The sequence below is a fragment of the Suricata suricatta genome, chromosome 10 (assembly GCF_006229205.1).
Source record: "Suricata suricatta isolate VVHF042 chromosome 10, meerkat_22Aug2017_6uvM2_HiC, whole genome shotgun sequence".
Taxonomy (NCBI): domain Eukaryota; kingdom Metazoa; phylum Chordata; class Mammalia; order Carnivora; family Herpestidae; genus Suricata; species Suricata suricatta.
The window spans coordinates 103,811,424-103,831,157 of NC_043709.1; the positions used below are offsets into that span (position 1 = coordinate 103,811,424).

At 45.0% G+C, this 19,734-nt stretch overlaps 1 protein-coding gene across 1 annotated transcript in view; it reads left to right on the forward strand.

Moving 5' to 3' along the window:
- The window catches only part of CACNA1C (calcium voltage-gated channel subunit alpha1 C), a 721,004-nt gene that overhangs the window by 539,133 nt on the left and 162,137 nt on the right, over window positions 1-19,734 (forward strand). Inside the window, exon 9 of the mRNA XM_029953179.1 lies at window positions 611-783. Within this exon, the coding sequence (XP_029809039.1) occupies window positions 611-783 (173 nt within the window). The remainder of the gene's footprint in view (window positions 1-610; window positions 784-19,734) is intronic.

Here is a 19,734-nt window from a genome sequence, read left to right on the forward strand (position 1 = left end):
TTGTAGCATTTTGCCAATTTCCATGGTGTAAATATTCCTACTATGGCTAATTTCAAGTCACAAGGAGACATCAGTGAAGCTAGAGCAGCAAACAGCCATGTGCAGTAGGCTCCCAGGAGCCAGTTCAGGTGAGTGGGCTTCAGCACACCACCAGTCCTAATACCTTTGTCACCTGGAGATGCTTATCAGGTTTCCCAGCGGCCACCCAATTCTGAGGGAGAATGAAAGTGCATAGTCCATAACCGCTGTGGAGGTTTTTAGTGACTGTTTGAAAAGAGTTTCCAGGCCACTGGAGAACAATCACTATTAAAAGGCAAAGTCTATGACCATAATCCAAGAATAAGGGAAATGGACTTCTTCCATTCCTTTTTACTCTGGTGGCCTGTGTCAAGAATGTCTGCTTCAGTGACTTTCTATTTATATGAGCATGAAGACAAAGCCTAGGATGAGAGAAAGCTGTCTGTAGAAAGCAGGGGCAGTTGGGCAGGTCTCCTGGTACAAAGAGAAGAAATTAATCTTTTTGTTTCCTCTTATCTCCATCTCTCCTTCCCACCCACCTGGCCCTCCTCCATGCGCTCCCCTGCCCTGCCACTCCACTCTCTCTTGCTAGAGAGTTTTCCAAAGAGAGAGAGAAGGCCAAGGCTCGGGGAGATTTCCAGAAGCTGCGAGAGAAGCAGCAGCTGGAAGAAGACCTGAAGGGCTACCTGGACTGGATCACCCAGGCAGAGGACATCGACCCTGAGAACGAGGATGAAGGCATGGATGAGGAGAAGCCCCGAAACAGTGAGCAGCTGTCCTGTCTTGGGCTGGGTTCTGGGAGAGGGAGGAGTTAAGGGCCAAAACAGTGAACATTCTACCACAAACTTGTCCTTATAGTTTGTCTATGTGGAGCAACATTTGTAGAATTGATTGCAATCATTTCTGCTCATAGAAATCAATCACAGATGGGAAATAATAGCTGTTGATCTGTAAACCCTCATATTCATTTTAGAATCTGAGTCTAAAGTTGAAATTTTGCTAAGGTGGATCCTTTTTTTTTTTTAATGGACATCCTCCTCCAGGTTCCATCTCTTTGGGCAGGGGTTAGATAATGGTCTTCCCGTTAGAGTTTTAAAATCCCTATTGTGTAGGAATGTGTGTATATCCTAACACGTGTGTGTGTAACGTGTGAATCTAGTTTCTTGTCCTTGTGAACAGACATTAATTATGTCCATGGTGTTCAAACTCCTCTTGCATTGATTTCTTTGTGTTTCTACTCATTAGCAACTGAGGTCTAATTGGGAATATGGGAGAAGGAGGTGCAGGGAAAAGAGAAGAAGACAGTCAAAGATGTGAACAAAGAACAGAATGTCTGCTCCCTCATTTCAGAGACTGATTTAACTATCATGTGTCAACTATTCTCTGTAATAACTTTGCTCACAGGGCAAATACAAACATAAATTAACAACCTAAAGAGACCTTTATGCTCTACTAAGTAGTTTGGCAAATTGGAAGGCAACATCTTTGATGTATTGTAACAGTGAGCAATAATGCCACTGGTACCTAATTATATACTGTTGATGGTACTGTGGAGTAGTTGAATAGTTGGTGGACTGAATGGTTTGGTGAATAGATAAGTTGTCCTGTGGGGGGGGGGGCTGGGGTGACAGAGAAACTTACCTCGAAGACACAGGAAATGATATCTTGGCTCCTCTCTTTACCTTGAGTCAGGGTGGAGTCCCTAACTCATGATTAATGGCTACGAGCATTAATGGGTTTCTTCTCATGTTATTAACAATGTGTGGTATCCACTAGTTGCTAAGAAATCAATTGCCATCCACATAGACATGTAGTCCTCTTGTTCTCTGGCTAAAGCAGGAGCTTCATGAAGAAATATGCTTCTTCTTGGCTTGCCCATTAAGTGGGCATAAGTTCCAAGGAGTTCCAGTAGGAAGTATTCTTTGCTGCTGGAGCAGATCACAATAACAAGACCCATCTACCCACAATCTGGCTAAGCTTTGGGAAGAGCATACTGAACTGCCTACCCCAATGGACAAGGTCTCTGCCAAATTTTCATAAGCACAAACATGGATGAAATCAGACTCTGGAGACTGTTGTGCCTCTCACCTTGTACTCTTTCCTCATGGCTGGAGGAGACTTTTGGGTCTGTTTCTTATCCTCAGCCAACCTGTCCTGGGAGGACAGAATGGGAACCTGGCTCCTTCAGTTGTGGAGATGGTGGTAGAACAGTTCTGGGGGATGGGGCAGAGAATAAGTATCAAAACAAAAAAAAGATATAGAGAGTAAAATAGACATTTGCAATGATGTGAATGTGAGAGACTTAGGAATGGAGCCAGAAAATGGGGCCAAAGGACTGTCTATTGGGGAAGTCCAATTAAAAGCAGAGTTGATGTGATTAAATTATTAAGGAATTGGCAACCTAACAGATCTGCAGGAAAGGCAAGTCTATGGCTTTGTAACTATATTCTCTTCTTCATAGTTTGCCCTTCAAAACAAATAGGAGGAGAGAAATGCTGCTACAAATTACATGTGTGTTTCAATTAAAGTAACATTTTAGACTTTGAAATTGTTAAAAGATTACAGGTTAGTGTATTGGTCAGTTCTTTTCAACTCAAAAATTAAGTAGTCTTTTAAGGGAAAATAAAGGTATCATCACTCTTCATCAATGATTCTAGCAACTTCTGGGCAGAATCCCTATCAGCACTTAAAAGACACCATTGGTGGTGGGCACTAGTGAGACAGAGCTGTCTCCAGCATAGGGACAGTTCAATGGCACATTCCATAGTAGCTGGGCTTACCTAGAGGGGGCCCAATTACTCATTTTTTCTAGGAAAATCTGCAAAACCACTGAGGAAGTAGAAGGAACAGGGGTTAGGAAGACAACAGAGAAAAAGGTTATAGTTGGGTAACATTTCTCTAAGTAATTAGAGTAAATGATGTGGCCTGTGAAATTATGTACAAAAATATATTCTAGTTCATTCATTCTTCCCTCCTCCTTCAGTCCACCCATCAATTAATGGCAACCCTGTGCCAGGAACTGTTTTATGCACTAGGAACTTAGCAATGAACAAAATAATCAAAACTCCCTGCCCTCATGGAAATTATATTCTAGTGGGGAGACAGACAGTAAATTAACTAGTATGTCATGGAGTGGTTAAGTACTGTGGAGAAAGATAAAACAGTGAGAGGGAGACAGAAGTGTTGAGAGATTGCAATTCTAGGTGAGGTGGCCAGGAAATAGCTCACTGAGAAGATAGCATCTGAATAAAGACTTGAAAGCAGTAAAGCAATGAACCATACAGATATTTGGAGAAAGAGCATTCCAGGCAGAGGGAATAGCCAATGGAAAGGCCTAAAAGGAGGATGGCTGACATAGGAACAGAAAGGAGGCTAATGTGACTGGGGAGGAGAGAATAACAGGGACATTGGTAGGAGATGAGGTCCAAGGTTAACCGAGGAGTAGATCATGAAAATCATTGTAAGAATTTGGACTTTTACTAGAGAGGAGCCAAGAAGACTCAGGTGATTTCAAGCTGAGAAAAGACATGACTACATATATTTAACAGGATCCCCCTCGCCATCATGTGCAGAATGAAATGAAGGTGAGTAAGGGTGAAGCAGAAAGCCAGGTAGGAGGCTACTGCCTCAAGAGATAGTGCTGTCTTGTCCTGGTAACATGACGTGATGCAGTCAGGCTCTAGAATGGCAGCATTTGCTGACATATCAGATATGGGATGTGTGTGTGAGAGAGAGAGAGAGAGAGAGAGAGAGAGAGAAGCCAAGGAGATCCCAAGGTGGTTGTCCTCAAAGTAGTAAGAGTGGAGTCCTCATTTATTGATACAGGGAAGAGGAAAAGATGTCAGGGCAGGAGTATCAGGAAAACCATCATGGACCTTTAAGTTTGAAATGTCTGTTAGACTTCCAAGTGGAGATGTTGAGTGAACAACTGGGATAAATCTGAATCCAGGGAAAAGGTCTGGGACAGAATTATAATTTGCAGAGTCAACATTAGCCTGGCTGCCATACTAGGGTGTGGTATAGACAGAAGCGAGATGCATTCCAAGAACCTGGGCCCCGGTGACGTTTGGAGACAGAGATGATGAGGAAGAACCAGCAAGGGAGACTTAGAAAGGTACAGCCAGACATACAGGAGGGATAGTGAAGGAAAGGAGGGAAAGTGCTGCTGAGAGGTCGAGCAAAATGAGCACCAAAAGCAGATCATTGGGCTTAACAATATGGAGGTCACTGGTGCCTCAGCAAGAGCAAGTGGGTGAAATGGTGAGGGTCAAAGTTTGAGGGCAAATCAGAGTCTTCTTTCATGAGTCTCTTGAGTCTAGCTACTTCACAGAATGGTATCAAGCATTGTTTGTAGACCCTCTGTTGTTGGCACGACCTAGCCATAAGCCATTCAAGAGTTTCCAGAAAGGAGAGAGGAGGAGACTCGTGTAATCCAGCCTGCATGTGGCCCTAAGGAGGTTAGTGTCTAAGGCCAGCCTTGCATTATATTCCATCTATAGTGATTTTGCTACTAGGCATTACCTCTGCAATTGGTTACAGACAGCCTTAGGAAAAGGAGAAAATTACACTCAAGAGCTGTTCCCAGGCCTGAAAGAGGAGAAGCAAGCAGAGGGCAGGCCTGTGCGCTGTTGCTTCTGTGTCACTTCCAAAGCAGGCAGCCATATGGGCCTTGGCCTCCAAGCCCTACTCCTCTTGGGTAAAGACCAGGGTAATGTGGAGGCCTTCTCTCTCCCTCCGAGTAGCAATGAGCATCTCTTTTGAAGGCACCACTTAGAAAGCTATCACTGCTGCACAGAGCCCACTGTCATCGGTAGAGATGTGCTGCTCCAAGGGACAGGGCTCATTTTCCAGCTTCAATGCCGAATCTAATAGAAGGCCAGTCATTAGAGAGAGAGAGAAGCCATAGAAAAAGAGATAAAGTCAGAAATTTCTTCTTTCTTTTTCCGCCTTGAGATCAAAAAAAATACATTTATTAAATATCTACCCATATGGGAATCTCCGTCTCATATCATTAAGACAATTTAAATGCAGTCCCAGCCCTCTAAAGCTTGCAGTCTAAGACAGACATTTATGTGGATGAGCACATAAAAGAAAGACAGACAGTGGAACCAAAACATTGAATTTCCACATAGATAAGCAAGATTAAATATTTACACCAGTGGTATTCGGTTATGTGACTCGGGAGCCACTTGTGCAATCATCATTACCCGATGGAGCCGCGTGACTGCTACGTGCCCCGCAGAGTCTGGGATAGTGTGCTATTCAAATACGGAAATCTGAGAATTTAGGAGAGCAGCAGGTTGCCCACGAAAAGGCCCCATGTGGCTCGAGAGCAGTAATCTGAATATCCCTGATTTATACCATACACGTGTCAAGGGCATGTGCATCATTATTTCAACCATTTTTTTGTTTTGTTTTGCTTTTTTTACATTTTAATACATAGAGTCAGTATTTACCTGGGACTTAGCTTGTGGTCAGGGGTAACCACATGTCTAGATTTCTGTGACAGAATCCCACCAAGCATCTGGCTCAGACTCATGAGATGAAACATAAACAACTGTTTTTTCCTTGACTCCCTTCTTACTTTGTACCCTTTAATTACCATGTGTGAGAGGGCCAGCCTGACCCCATGCTGCTCATGACAGTGGACTGTGCAGACCCTAGATAACTCTTGCTCCCCCACCCCCATTAAGTCCCAGCTGGTCCTAACAAGGGCCCTAAAACTTTAGTGTTGGAACATGGCCTTAGAGATGAGGTGAGGAAACTGGAATCTAAGATGGGAACAGCTCACTTGAGCTGATTATTGGAGAGGGCAAGACCCCGAGCCGGGTCTCCTGATTCACCGTTCAGGACTCTCTGCCACACCATTGTGCTCCTCACAGAAGCCTTATCAGATGGTTCTCCCCAACTGCCCCTCTGTGCTCCCATGGCACTTGGGATGTCTCCCCCTATTTACATGCCTGCTAAGCTGCATTGTGAGGTCCTTAGCCAGCAGCTCTTAATTCACTCTGTGAATTAATTCCCTACTACCTGAAATCCCCAGGCTTGGAAATACTACTGCACAAAAATGCAAGTGATTTACAAGAGTTTGTGACTGCCTGTCCATGAGCAAGATTTGGCAAAGTATCTTCCACCTTTCCCTGGGCTGTTAGAATAGAGAAGCCCTGATCATCACCAGCTTCATCGTTCTATACACTCAGAAGTGACTTTCTTGTGGCATCACTGATGACTCCCTGAGTACTTTCATATATATATATATCTGTTCTCCACTAGCTCTGAATCATTCTCCACTCTTGCAAAGTGTCCTTTGAAGCCAGGAAAATGGGCATGGAATTCACGTAAGCAAGGACAGTGGCAAGGTAGAAGTATTGCAGTGTCATGGGAAGGTGTGGGGGCTCTTGAGAAATGAGAGAGAGCTGTACCCTGAACATGCTGGTGTCTAGTGGGAGTCGCTATGCACTGGGGCTCTGCAGTGAGACTATTTCATGGATTCTCCGGCTCTGGTGGTAACTGATATCCCTGGATGCAACATTGTGTGTGGTACCTCCCTCGGGGGGTCATATCATAACAAAGACCCAGGCAGGGGTTTCCATAGATAGCCATCTGCCTTTGGAGCACAATCTGGCTGCTGTGCTGTCTGGCCCTGCAAGTCTGTAGATGCGGTTGTTCCAGGCCAGGGAGCAGTGGAAGAACTACCTGAGGGGTGGTGTTGAATATACAGTGAGAAGTTGGGCTTAGCAACCTCAGTGAGCTGCCATACACTTCTTACAGCAAAACCTGTTTGGGATAAAACTTACTAACCTTGAGTCATGGCTGTCTTCTCAATGGATGACGGCTGTATGCTTCCCAACAAGAAAACAAACAGTTACATTTACAGTGAAGAATATAGTCAACACCAGCTGAGAAATGTACCAGAAGAGGGCTTCCTACACCTTTTTAGATCTAGCACCCATGGCAGCAAGCACCCAGCCAGGCACTTGCTAGGCAATTCTGTGGTTTCCTGGAGATGAGTGGGAGCTCTGGCTAGGATCACTGGCCAACCATGCACCCAGCAGGGGCAGAGCAAAGAGGCTGTTAGCTCTTAAAGGACTGAGGTAGGCCAGGAGTCTTCAGTGGGGCCTTAGAGCCTGGAAGGCCCACTTCTTCTCTAATGCCTGAGGGAGAATATCCTCTGCCTTCCAGCCAGGATCCCAACCCAAACCAGCATCTTCTGAGCCTTCTTCTGTTCTAGCAACTTCCCTACCCCTGCCCCCCTGGCTACTGGGCCAGAAGGGCTTCTTCCTCCCTCTTTCTCCCCACTCCTCATCTTCTGTGATCCTTTCTCCATTCACTCAGCTGCCAAGTCTTATGAGTCCCCCCTCCATGGAGAATCCCCTCACTCTGTCCTTCCCTTTCTCTCCACCTCTCTTCCCCCAGGTAGTAGCCACCAGGCTGCCCTTCCCCTAGCCCCACTTCTACACACCCTGCATGATGTGGCCAAATTCATATTTCTAGAGCTGACATGTCAGTCTCCTGATTGAAAGCTTTGAATATCTCTACACAACTGCAAAATAAAGCCTCAACATCTTCTTTCAGTATTGCCAGCACCTCTGATCTATCCCAGTCAATAGCTTGAGCATATCACTCCCTATTCCCCTTAAGCAAAACTAGACTCCTCTTGTTTTCCAAACAGGCCAGCTATTTTCTTGCTTCTGGACTTTCATGCATCTCTCCCTAAAATATCCTTTCCTTCCTCACCTCACTCACCTGCTCTGACCCCTGCCTACTAGCTCAGTACCGGGAGCACATCTTCAGTCCTCCCAGACTCTCCCTCTCAGGACAGGCACTGTCAGGCACTCTTGACCTCTCTCCTGCTTCACCAGTATGAGTAGGGATGGCCCAGCCCTCTCGTCAAACTGAAAAATATGCTTTACTAACTTCTTATTCACTCTCCCACTCAGCATCCAGGACAGTGACTTACAATTAATAGACTACCCCGGCCAAAAAAGATTGAACTGAATTGAACTGAATACAAGTATTTGGCTTAAGAATATTAAAGTTTTATATCTCTACATTGCCACTTACTTGGCCAAATACCCTTTGTCTAGTCTTAGCCATACTCAGGATAGGCCTCAGAGAATGTATCTTCATAGGCAGTCTGGGTAGAAACGATTTAGGGATTAAGAAAGTGGGCCTAGATGAACAGCTGGAAGGAGATAGAATTATGGACCCACTGAAAGATAAAGCTAAATAGTCAATGGAGCAAGGAGGTGAGATCCCTCACTCCCACATTCTCTCCCTGAGAAGGAGTTGCTGTTCCACAGCTTGTGCTTTTTGGATTCTGAGATTGGATAGTGGACACGTGTCAGGCCTCTATGGGCCCTCCTGGTTGAGGCAGTACAGGGCTAAGGGCATGACAAGGGGCATGTCTTTTCCTTGCATGCAAGGGGGAAAAGACATAGATTATCTCATTTAATCTTCCCCAAGATCATCTTATGTGGGTATTCATATCCCATTTTATAGAAGGGAAAAGTGAGGCTCAGAAAAGTTCACTTTCTCACGTCCTATAGCTTGTACATTGCACCTAACCTCAAGTTAGTAGACCTTGGGTCCAGTTCTGCTGAGCCTGTACTATACTACTTTATACTCTTATATATTCCTTATACCATGATCCCTCCCCTCAGTAATATGGTGACTCTCCTCCACCCAGAAGGGTACTAGAAGAGGGGTCCTCTAACCCCCAGAGGCCAGAATAACCTCTTCATCTCCTTCCTTACAGGATTTATTACCTTCAGTCTAACAGCCAAAACAAGATAGAGGAAAGAGGGAGAAAGGAGGACAGCAGAGGGGAGAAAGTGGCAGGAAAACTGATCTTAAGTGTTCACATAAAGGGGCGTGAGTTCAATGTTTAAAGAAGGAAAGAAAGGATGAGCTTTATGATTATAAGAACTATGTTTGAAACATAACAGGAAGTGATGGCATTACCTTGCTCAAGCAAAAAAAAAAATGTTAACTGAGATAAAAAAACACTGCACACTTGGGAGTCCCAGGTGGCTCAGTTGGTTGAGCATCCAACTCTTGATTTTGACTCAGGTCATGATCCCAGAGTTGTGGGATCTAGCCCCATGTCAGGCTCCTCTCTGAGCATGGAGCCTGCTTAAGATTCTCTCTCTCTCTAAAAACTTTTTTAAAACCTATCCATTTGGGGGGTGCTTGGCTGACTCAGTCAGTAGGACATATGACTCTTGATCTCAGAGTTGTGAGTTCAAGCGCCATGCTCGGCAAGGAGCCTACTTAAAATGTAAAATAAAATTAAATGTTTAATCTTAAGAAAAAGCACATCCATTTGGAATGGTTTAAGAGATAGTCTTGCTTGAAAGGAAACATGAATTATATGACCTGTTAGAATTTCTTTTCGTTCAGGTACCCTCTTGGACTTAATTAGAGGATAGTCTAGTCAACCAGAATGCTCCAGGAATGGGGTATTCTAGTTCACTGACCATCCACTCTCTCTTGCCTTGGAGAGTCCATTGTGAGGTACGTGATATGGTTTGTCTCTGACAATGCAGGATTGGGTAGTGCTACAGGGTCATTGCTTCCAAGCTTCTGATAATCCCAGAAACCTCAGCATTACAGAGGCCTGGAGGAAGGATCTCTGACCAGAGACAGCCTCACAGTGAGGAGTTCATATGTGGTGTTTTTCGAGAATCTTGTCACCTGTCTCAAACCACAAAACCCTTTGACCAGTAGATCTGACCATTCAGCCTCACTCAAGGTAAGTGCCCAGTAAAGTGCCGATTTTAGTTTGGTACTTTGCAAACAGATCAACACACCTGGGTGCTGGAAGTAGCTTGGCAAAGGGATCAAAGGGGAGATGAAGCATCCTAAATTTTCCTTTGATCCACTTCTTCCAGTGCTCAGCCCCCAAACAGGGCCACCCACAGTACAGTTGCCCTTGGCTCCTAACCCTCCCTTCCTTCCACATAAACACTGGCAGATAAAAGCCCCATGTCACATCAAGATATATTATCTGTCACAGGCTGTTTGTGAAGGAGAAGGGATGACAGCTCCTGCCTCTATCATGCTTGCTGATGTAGAAAATTATCATCTGGTAATGGAGGGAGATTAACCACGTACTGTATTTCCATCATCAGGGTGTGTGGCATGGGAGGCCAGCAGAAGGGGCACAGAAACTGTGATCACTGGCCTTATGGTATTGAACAGTTTGGGAGGACCTCGTGGAGTCACACATGCTCGTTTGAGAGAGACATTTGTGCATTCATTCAATACATGTTTAAGTACCAACTGGCTGCTCAGAATACCAAGATAAATAAACACAGTCAGTATCCTAAGGGGACTTATAGCCTACTTAAGGAGATAGATGCACACATAGGTTATAGCAGTGAGTTGAAGGTATGAACAAGGTACTAGAGAAATACAGGGGAGGGAAGTTGGGTTTGGAGAAGGTAGGTGGGCTGTCTACCCAGGGAATGATTCTGGAGGGGTGCCATGTCAGTCAGGGTGGGCTAACTGTGGTCATAAGCAAATCAAGTCACAGTTGCTTGACACAGTGAAGGTTACCTCTTGCTCCACAGTTCAGTGTGGGTTTGATATTGGTAGGAAGGAATGTTCACCTCCACACAGTCTTTGGGGACCAGGCTTCTTCCTGCTGGAAGCTATTCTACCCCTGTATGTGGCCAGGAGAAGAAGGAAGGGAGAAGGAGTGTAGAGGAGCATGCAGGAATCTTGGAAGGTATGGGCATGGCTGCCATTCCCATCTCATTGGCCAAAATAGTTATCAGCTCCAGCTAGCTTCCAAGGGGCTGGGAAAGATAGTCTAGCTAAGTGTCCAGGGGGCAGAACAACTAGGGTTGGATGGACACATATCAGGAACTATGCTACCCACAGACTGGAAGCAGTTCACAAGGCAAAAAGGATGAGAAAGGACACTGTAAGCTGAGGGAGCCACATATATCAAGTATAGAGGCAAATAATAGGAGGATGAAAAAGAGGAGGAGGAGGAGGAAGGAAGGAAAAGACCTGACTTTAGGGTTCAGGGAGTGCAACAATCCATCCAAGAAGGAATACAGCCCTGGTTCCCAGAGGGCTTCAGAGATGGACTTTATCCTGGGGATAAGGAGGGGCCACTGAAGAGACTTAAACAGGCTCACTGTTGAAAGGTCACCATGCGTTTGATGGGAACAAGTGGTTGGAGGGATGGAGAAGCTAAAAGCAAGGAGGTTGGTCATTTCAGGGGCTGATACAGCCAAAATGAGGGTCACATAAAGGGAATGGAGTGTAAAGATGGCCTTCCACCCACCTCTTGAATCCACCAGGACAGTCCTGGGGGCTGACAGACATGGAGTCTTTGGGATAAATACCCAGTGCTTTTCCAGACCCACGAATGGTGGAAGGGTTATAGCAGTGACCTGTCCCCCTGAAAGACTCCCCCTGGGAGCTGGTTTGTTATGTCTGGGAGCCCTGTCAGCACTTGGCTCCTGCCATTCAAGGTTTCTTTCTATCCATGACCATAAACACACCAACAAGCAGTCCCTTTACCCTGAAAGATTCCATATGTAGAATTAAAGTGACTCTACCTCATTTAATCCCTGCCCTTATAATTAAGTAATTTATGAAAAAAAAAAAAGTTGAGTAACAATCCCAAACATAGGGCTTTGATGGCTCCATCCTTCAGGATTACTTCATCAAATGGAAATGCACATGCCTCTGGTGATAACTACAGTGTTTCCAGAAGAGATTTATGCTCCCATATAATGGGAAAGATTTCATCCTCTTAAATAACTATAGTACCTGCTGTAAGTGCTGGACTATTAATCATTGTGATCAGTGTGCATTTAAGCCTCGTGTTTAGTGAGACAGGACTGAAGCCTGGTCAGGAACAACAGAGAATCTCCCTAAGGGACTTGCTCAGTAGAAGGGTGGTCCCTTGGGAAGATGGGTGGAACTCTTAAAATCAGAAGGCAAAATGTCAGTGTTCAGCTGGGTTTAAGGCAAGAAGAAGTAAAGCTGGGCCAGGGAGTGCTGGTCCAGTTAAGCATTATTCGTGCCTCCGTCTGGACTACTGTAACCAGTTACCATAGACTGCATGGCTCAAACAGACATTGATTTCTCATACTTTTGGAGGCTAGAAGTCCAAGATCAGAGTGCCAGCATGGTCAAGTTCTTAAGGAGGGTCCTCTTCCTGTTTATCAAGGGTTGTCTTCTTGCTGTGTCCTTACATTATAAAAAGAGCACAAGCTTTCTCCCAGACCTCTTCCACTAAGGCCACTGATCCCAGTCCTAAAGGCTCTATACTCATAACCTTATGACCTCCCAAAGGTCCCACCTCCAAATACCATCACTTTGAGATTAGGGTTTCAACATACAAATTTGGGGTGACACAAACATTCAGTCCATTGCAGTGACCTTTCTATGTGTCCCTGTACTAGACTCTGGATTCCTTCTTCAGCCAAGTGTATGGCTCCAACACAATCATTAAATCACAGAATCCAAAAGTCCTGGGGCACAAAGGGGTCTCCAAGTCACTGAATCTATCTCCTGGCCTCTGGGCAGAGCCATAAGGCATCCAGTCATGCCTTACTCACCTATAAATTCTGTGGGGGTTAAGAGCAGCATCTGGGTGATTTCTAAAAGACCCTATCTTCTATAAGACTGGTTTGTTTCCTGAAGACAGCAAAGGGAAGATTTCCTTCCCACTCACAGTGCTTACAAACTTACTTTCTCTCAGAGATGCTCTTAGGGCATATCATAGACTGTGCTCAAAGGCAACATAGTGGGAACTGGGCACAGTCCTCCCAGAACAGAACAACCACTATAGTCCATTTGCAAACACCTGACTTCAGGCCTACCCTTGGACTTCACTGAAAAGTCCATAAACTTTCTTCCCCTTGCCCCCAGTTTGGATCCACCAGCAGGACTCATACATGTCATGACATTCAGCATCACCCCTTCCAAAGGGGAGGACGAGCAAGATAAATGTGTAAAGACCCTATTTGCAAAATATAGTCCATGAATGAATGGTCTCCTGCAAAGGTCATTGAGAAAGACCAGAGTGAAAGGGTTGAATGTCCCATTCCAGATAAGATCTCCAGATAGCTTAGCAGATAAAAAGGAAGAGAAAGAAAAATTTAGCTATGTACTCAGATTCATACTAATATATACACTTTGCAATATAGACTTAACTCATATTAGTTCATCAGACTGACCAAAATTACCCTCAGCAAATATCTGCAGGGATGATTCACTAGATAGAGCTTTGATGGAAGAAGTTTAAGATTTGTCTTTTCCAAAAATATATATTCAAATTTTGATAAGGTTCTTTGGTGTTGGTTTGTTTTATTTTTATTTTTTTACAAAAAAGTATGAGTTTTTAAACATCTGAACTAAAACGTCTTTGATGCTCCCTAAATGATGTTCTAAAAATAATCTGCCAAGCATAAAGCTGGTTTTGACTAACATACCCTAAATCTCATACAGAGGGCTTCACAGTGCCTCATATGCAGGAACACAAGTACTCCAAGATTAGAGGTCAAGAGAAAATATAAACACAGGCCCAGAGCTATTAAAGAATTATTACAAGTGCCCTGGAACTTGTCTGTGCTTTGTTTGGGTGTGATATAATAGAGTTGTTCTTCACGACTTATTGACGAGGTGGAAAGCCTTACTTATATGCTTGACAAGCTGGCTTTAAGGGGAAAAGCCTTTGTTTACCTTCCCAATTCCAAGCTTCAAATCAGCCTGTCCAACCACTATATCTCATTTCAATGACTCATGAGATATGATAATGGTATCCAGTATCAGGCCAGTTATTATGTTAACAGAATTCTCTGAAATTGCAACACCTACATATAGACACAGACATAGACACAAACATACATGCATACACACCTTACACATGGACCAGAAAAAATTGAGGACCCCTTTCTTGTCAGACATATTCAGAGTGGAGTCTTGTTATATGTATTATTACCTGCCTCAGTAAGGTGAGTTCAACTATGATGAGAAGTTTTGCACCTCATTTGCTGTGCCCAGCACAGGCAGAGGAAAAGATCCCTGCTCTCACCTGAGGGGAGAGCCTCTTCTTGGCATGAAAAGTAATGCCAATGGTAGAGGGTCCTAGCCCCCTCAACCCACCACCCGTTCTGCCATTTGGCAGTGACTGTGAAGTTGCAATGGTCGATTGCTGACAATCAAGCAAAATGCCCTAGGTTTTCACCAGGAAGATCCCAAGCTCTAGTAAAAATTTTAGAGCTTGTTTTTGAGCCTTTCAGATGGTATACATTTTCATTATAATGTCCATAATTGCATAATCTACACAGTCATGCCCCTTGGTGAGGTGAGTTGAGAATGCATCAGTGTGAGGTAAATAGCCCTCACCTTTCTCTCCTAACAGAATGCCAGAGTTTTGGGTGAGAGTAGTAGTGGTGCTGATAGGAGCCTGAGAGAAACAGGCCACTGGCTTCCAGGTCCCACTCGTCACCAACTGGCAGTAAGTCCTTCTCAGTCTTCTCGTTGGTAAAATGAGAAGTTGAGCCAGACAGATGCAAAACCCCTTACCTCCCCCCACCCCCACCTGCCGTGCCTGTGTTTTGTTTCCATACTTCTAGGTTGACATACATTAGTTTTAGTCCTAGGAGTTGGAACCAAACCTGGATCTCTCCAGTCCATCAAACCCCAGAGGGATTCAATTGATTCTAGAATCCTGCCCCTCCCAGAATTTGTACTGTGTCTCCTACAGGATTCCCTGAACTCTGGAAGCAGCCTGTTGTTCCAGAGACCTCCCTGGCACCTATATGCACCCCAATCTCTCTGCGTGGAAAGCCCACCTCCACCATCTGCCTTTGGAGTGGCATCAGCTCTGTTTCTACCTGACCTCCCCTCACCACACCCTCCACCCCTTCTCACTCCCAGAACACCTACTCTAGGCCTACGCTATATATTGTGTCTATTTATTTATCCATCTTATACCATCTACTGGGGCACATACCTCATGAGGGTGGGAATTTTGTATTTTCAGCACTAGCACAGAGCCTGGCAGATAGGCAGTCAGTGAATAGCAGTTGGAAAAGGGATGGGAGATGGGGGTGGGGTGGCAGAGAAAAGTGTGGTCTTGGCCTGAAAGTCTGAAACTCTGCCACTGAAAACAGATGACTGGGACCTGCCTCGTCACTGAGTCAGAACTAAAACCAGGAAGGGCCAGATCTGATCCAGCAGAGGAAATATAATGAATCAGACACACAAATTAATGTTTGGTCTTCCATTTCTGGTCTGTCAACATTTCTTTCTAACTTCTGCTAGAGGAAAGGCCCATTCCTTAATGTTTTTCTTTAAGTCCTCACCTCTTCTCTACTTTATTCTTCAAATACATCCAGAGAAATATCAGAAATATCCTTATTTTCTTTCTCTCTCTGTAATGTCAGCTAGCCCGGCTAAGAATGGCAGTCAGGAAATGGTTAAGAGAGTACCAAGAATAAATGTCTAGCTGCTTCTTTAGGATGGGAAAGCTGAATACGCTTAAGGCTTGAAAAGGTCAACTCTCTTCCAAGGGGGCAGAGGTTTGATTTTCATCCATTATGTGGTCTTTGGCATCATGCTCATTTCATTCACTGGATGCGATGGAGATTTATGGAGTAAATGTTATCACAAGCTGAGATTTAATGAGATCTCAACTGTATCTCCTGAATGTAGTGGAAAGCAACCATTTTGGTAATAAATAGAGAACAGCATCTAATTTGTAAATTCCTCTTTCCGTTTCTAAGTTTAATCAGATCAGTGAAACTGAAGGGAATTGTTGATGACCCAAAATTATTTTCCGTGCCTCAGTCTGGCCAGGAAGCATCACTCCTAACGGAAATGGCATGTTGCTCTGGCAATGGTAGGGGATGACATTTGTCATTAGACTAACCCAATTGTTGCATATTAAAAAATATGTTTAGACCAAAATCTATTTAAAACCAAACTGGAACTGAGACTCTGATATTGCTGTTACTAGTATCATTGGTTCATAGAAACAAAAATTCCTTCCAAATAAGCTACAGAAATCTGGAGCAGGGGCCACTCTAAAAGGGCTCAGGGCCCATGTGACTGTATCTTGACCCAACTGAGGCATTCCAGAATAAGGCTAGTAGGACCACCATGGTGCCCAGGTTGTGGTCGCAAATAATCTTTTATGGCAAGGCAGAGAGCAGGTTAGGAGACCAGAAAACAATCTCTGGCAGGTTCTTAGTTTCATTTAGGGTTTAAAAAAAGAATCCAAGAAGCAAAAAAGGGAGGTAAATGCAACTATCTTCTTTCCAATTGTGCTTAAATAGGTTTTCAGGATTCATGGTAGTTAAAGATGTTTACAGATTGTCTTCTCAAGCTGTTAAGCATTCCCAGGCAGGGGACAAGGCCTTGGATAAGTTACTGTTAGCACACAGTAGGAACTTCATGAGTATTTCATGAAAGGACTGACAACAACAATGAAGACATGGGAAAAGTTGATGGCCCCAAAGGGAGCTCTGTTAACTGCAGCCATCCTTTGGGACTGGTCCTGGGAATACATATATCATCACCAAGAAGTGTCAGACTCCAGATGACCTTCTAGATGCAAAGCAAGTGATCCTGAGGTTCTTCTGTTTAGCCTGCATTTTGCTTTTTCATTTCCCAATAAATACATACAGTGCCCAGGCATATTATCTATAATCCTCACTTAATGCCTCCAAGACTGGTATCATTATCTCCACTTTTTTCAGATGAGAAAGATGAGGTTCAGATAATTTGCCCAAGGCCAGACAGCCAATAGGATCTTAGCCAGGACTCATGGCCAGGTCTGTCAGACTCTAAGGGCCAGCCTCTTTCTCTTTTGTCAGACAGGAAAGAGGTGAGCACAAAGAACAAGGTAACCCCCTACCCCCACCCCTCTGCAGGAAATACCTGGTGATAGGGAGGGGAAATGGAAGGGAAAGAAGACTCTGGAAAGCAGTCAGGAGACCTGATTCATAGTCTCAGGTCTAATATGAATAGTTCTGTGACCTCAAACCAACTCTTCCCCCTCTAGGCCTCAGTTTCCTAGTGTGTAAAAGTAATACTCAACCTCTGGTTTTCTATAAATCCTTGAGCATTCTGATCCCTTAGATCCCCCTCTGACACTGTTTTTCTTTGAATCATATATTCCAGAAGTTATGGGTGGCTAGGCCAGGCAGAGAATATCCTCATTTTCTAAGACCCTGGCTCTGCCCTTCATGACTAGGCAGCCGCAGTTGGCTACAGGACAGATAGTGTCCAAAGTTCTTACTAGAACCTTGGGTGTTCGTGCCCCAGCATCCAGCAGCTACGCTTCTGCTCTATTCCCAGGGCCAATATCCTGATAACTCTGTCTCTGCCTTGAAAGCATTGAATGGTAGGATTTCAGCCCTGGAAAGTGTCACAGAGGGTCATGCCTGCTCCCCTGGTGTCTTCATCTATGCATGAAACTCCTGTATAGCATCTATACAATATAGAGCCCTTTCCCCCTTTCTTGAACACTCTGTGAGAGGGACTCGCCAACCATTTTTTTGCAACTCCAGTTTTTATAAAATTCCTCCTTATCTTGAGCTGACAGGAGGCAAGTTGCTGTTTAACTTCCACATGCTGGTCTGAGGTGTCAGGGGCGCCACAATGCCCTCCCGATGGCGCTGTTAATTAACCTCACCTGGCTAATTACTCACACTAATTGCTTCTCTGTCTTTCCTCTCCCTCCTGCCTTACATTTCCATTAGGGGTGTGCTTCTGACATTATTGCCCACCTTTTCCCATTGGTCCTCCCAGTAACCTGTGAGGAAAGCACTGAGCTGTTAAAACCATGTATCCTTCCCTGACACTGAGCTGAGGGGCACCCTGGGACAGGGCTCCTGACTCCTGGCATATATAAGTTCACCGCATGTCTCTGCCTGAGTCTCTCTTTCCCCCACCCCCATGCAGCCCCTCTTCCCTCACCAGTGCTGACCTCTGTGCTTGGTCCCTCCTATCTGCAAGGAGGCTCACTCACCTACAGTTTTATTGGAATAAAACATGGGCTACTGTCTCCTTTCTGCTTCTCCAAATCAGGAAAATACTCTACCTTTAGTCCTTTCAGCTAACCATCAGATAAGGATTACTTCCACAATGCAAGCAGCAAAAGCAGGAGAGTTGCATGGATCTGCCCGAGGTCCCCATGTCCCCTTTCTACAGACCCACCAACACCTGTTCATCATTCTGTCCACACAACCAGCACTTCTCTTCTTTACTTGAAAAGTCTGTTCTTTATCCCACCTGCTATGACCATGACTTTCTGAAAACCAGAACTTCTGTGTCCTTTCTTCTGGATTTGCTGGGCCACTGAGCCCACAGCACAAAGCCTTATAGAATTGAGGATTCAGAAGGGGAGCAATAACCCAGAGGTGGCACTACACCCCAGGTAAGAAGGCCCAGGTGAAGCCAAGGTCACACCTCCCATTTAAAGTCTATTTCTGGAGCATTAGCATTCCCACTTCCTGCTGGTGCCTCCAGGCCTTTTGCTTGTTGAAGACAGTGGTCCCTGTTCTCTGGGATTCAAAAACTTTTTCTCTTTTCTAAAAGAACAATCAGCCTCTCCAGCAAGCCCAACTCTCCTGAGAAATTACAGAAGAGTTCTAAGATGAGGGGAAAGAGGGAGGAGGGATGCAAGGTGAATAAATCCTTTGATTCAGATTAAATCTTGAGGGGAAGAATTTTGAGGGAGAGGTTATTCAGTAGAATAATACAGTGACATTGTCCGGCATTAAAATCCACCTGTTCTCCTTGCACTTTGGGTTTGGGGTAGTTCCTCCTTCTCTGCCTTAGTTCAGAGTCACCCCCGCTGCTGTGGGCATGAGCCACCCTACGCAGCAGTTGGTAGTCTGGGCCCTTAGCCAGCATAGCCCAAGAGGGAGGAAAGAGGCTTTAGCAGGTGGCTGACTGTGTGTGCCAGTCCCTGCCCTAATGAAAGGGAGAATGAGTGAAACAGCGCTGACCCTGGCCCCACCCCAAAGACGTTCATCCGGACCCCTCTCTGAGGGTGAAGAAGAGCCACGGAAGAAAACTGAATGGGGTGTGTGTGCTAACCAGTGCTTGTGGGTGGCCTCCAGGCTTCCAGCAGAAGTCATGAGTCTTCTTCCCCTTCTTCACACTGCTCCCGAGTCTGCAGTGTCCATCTGGTTTCCCAGGGAAATCAGCATGGTGCCATGGAAGGTGCCTTGCTTTCTGAGAGGCTGTGGTGGAATGAGAAGGGCAGGAGAGTAAAGCAGAAAAAAGCAAGTGAGTCAGTGAGGTTCAGCTCTTCCCTCCATTCATGAGCCAGAGTCAAAGGCCCCGTTGGCTGGAGGAACAGCAGTGAGCAGAGGACTGGCAAGTCCGCATCCTCGTACTAGCTCTGCTCACACAAAGCCTCAGTCTCCTCATCTAGAAATTGTGAATGAAGACACCTTCCCTGGGTGTCTCCCCAGGTGGCTGTGAGAAGTAAATGGCATGGTTTCCTGAGAATAACAACAAACAGGGCGGTGCTCTTCCTAATGAGCAGAGAAAGGACTGTAAATATACCAGAGCACTGAACTACATGGTACAAATAGTACCTGTTTGGGGAGGAAGAATGCTGTAATTATGTGGGATCCAAGAAGGCAATAGGACTTGGAGGGAAAGAGAGACTTGTGCCCAGGGGACATTCCAGCAGAGCAAAGACCAGATGTAGGTGGGTGCACAGTT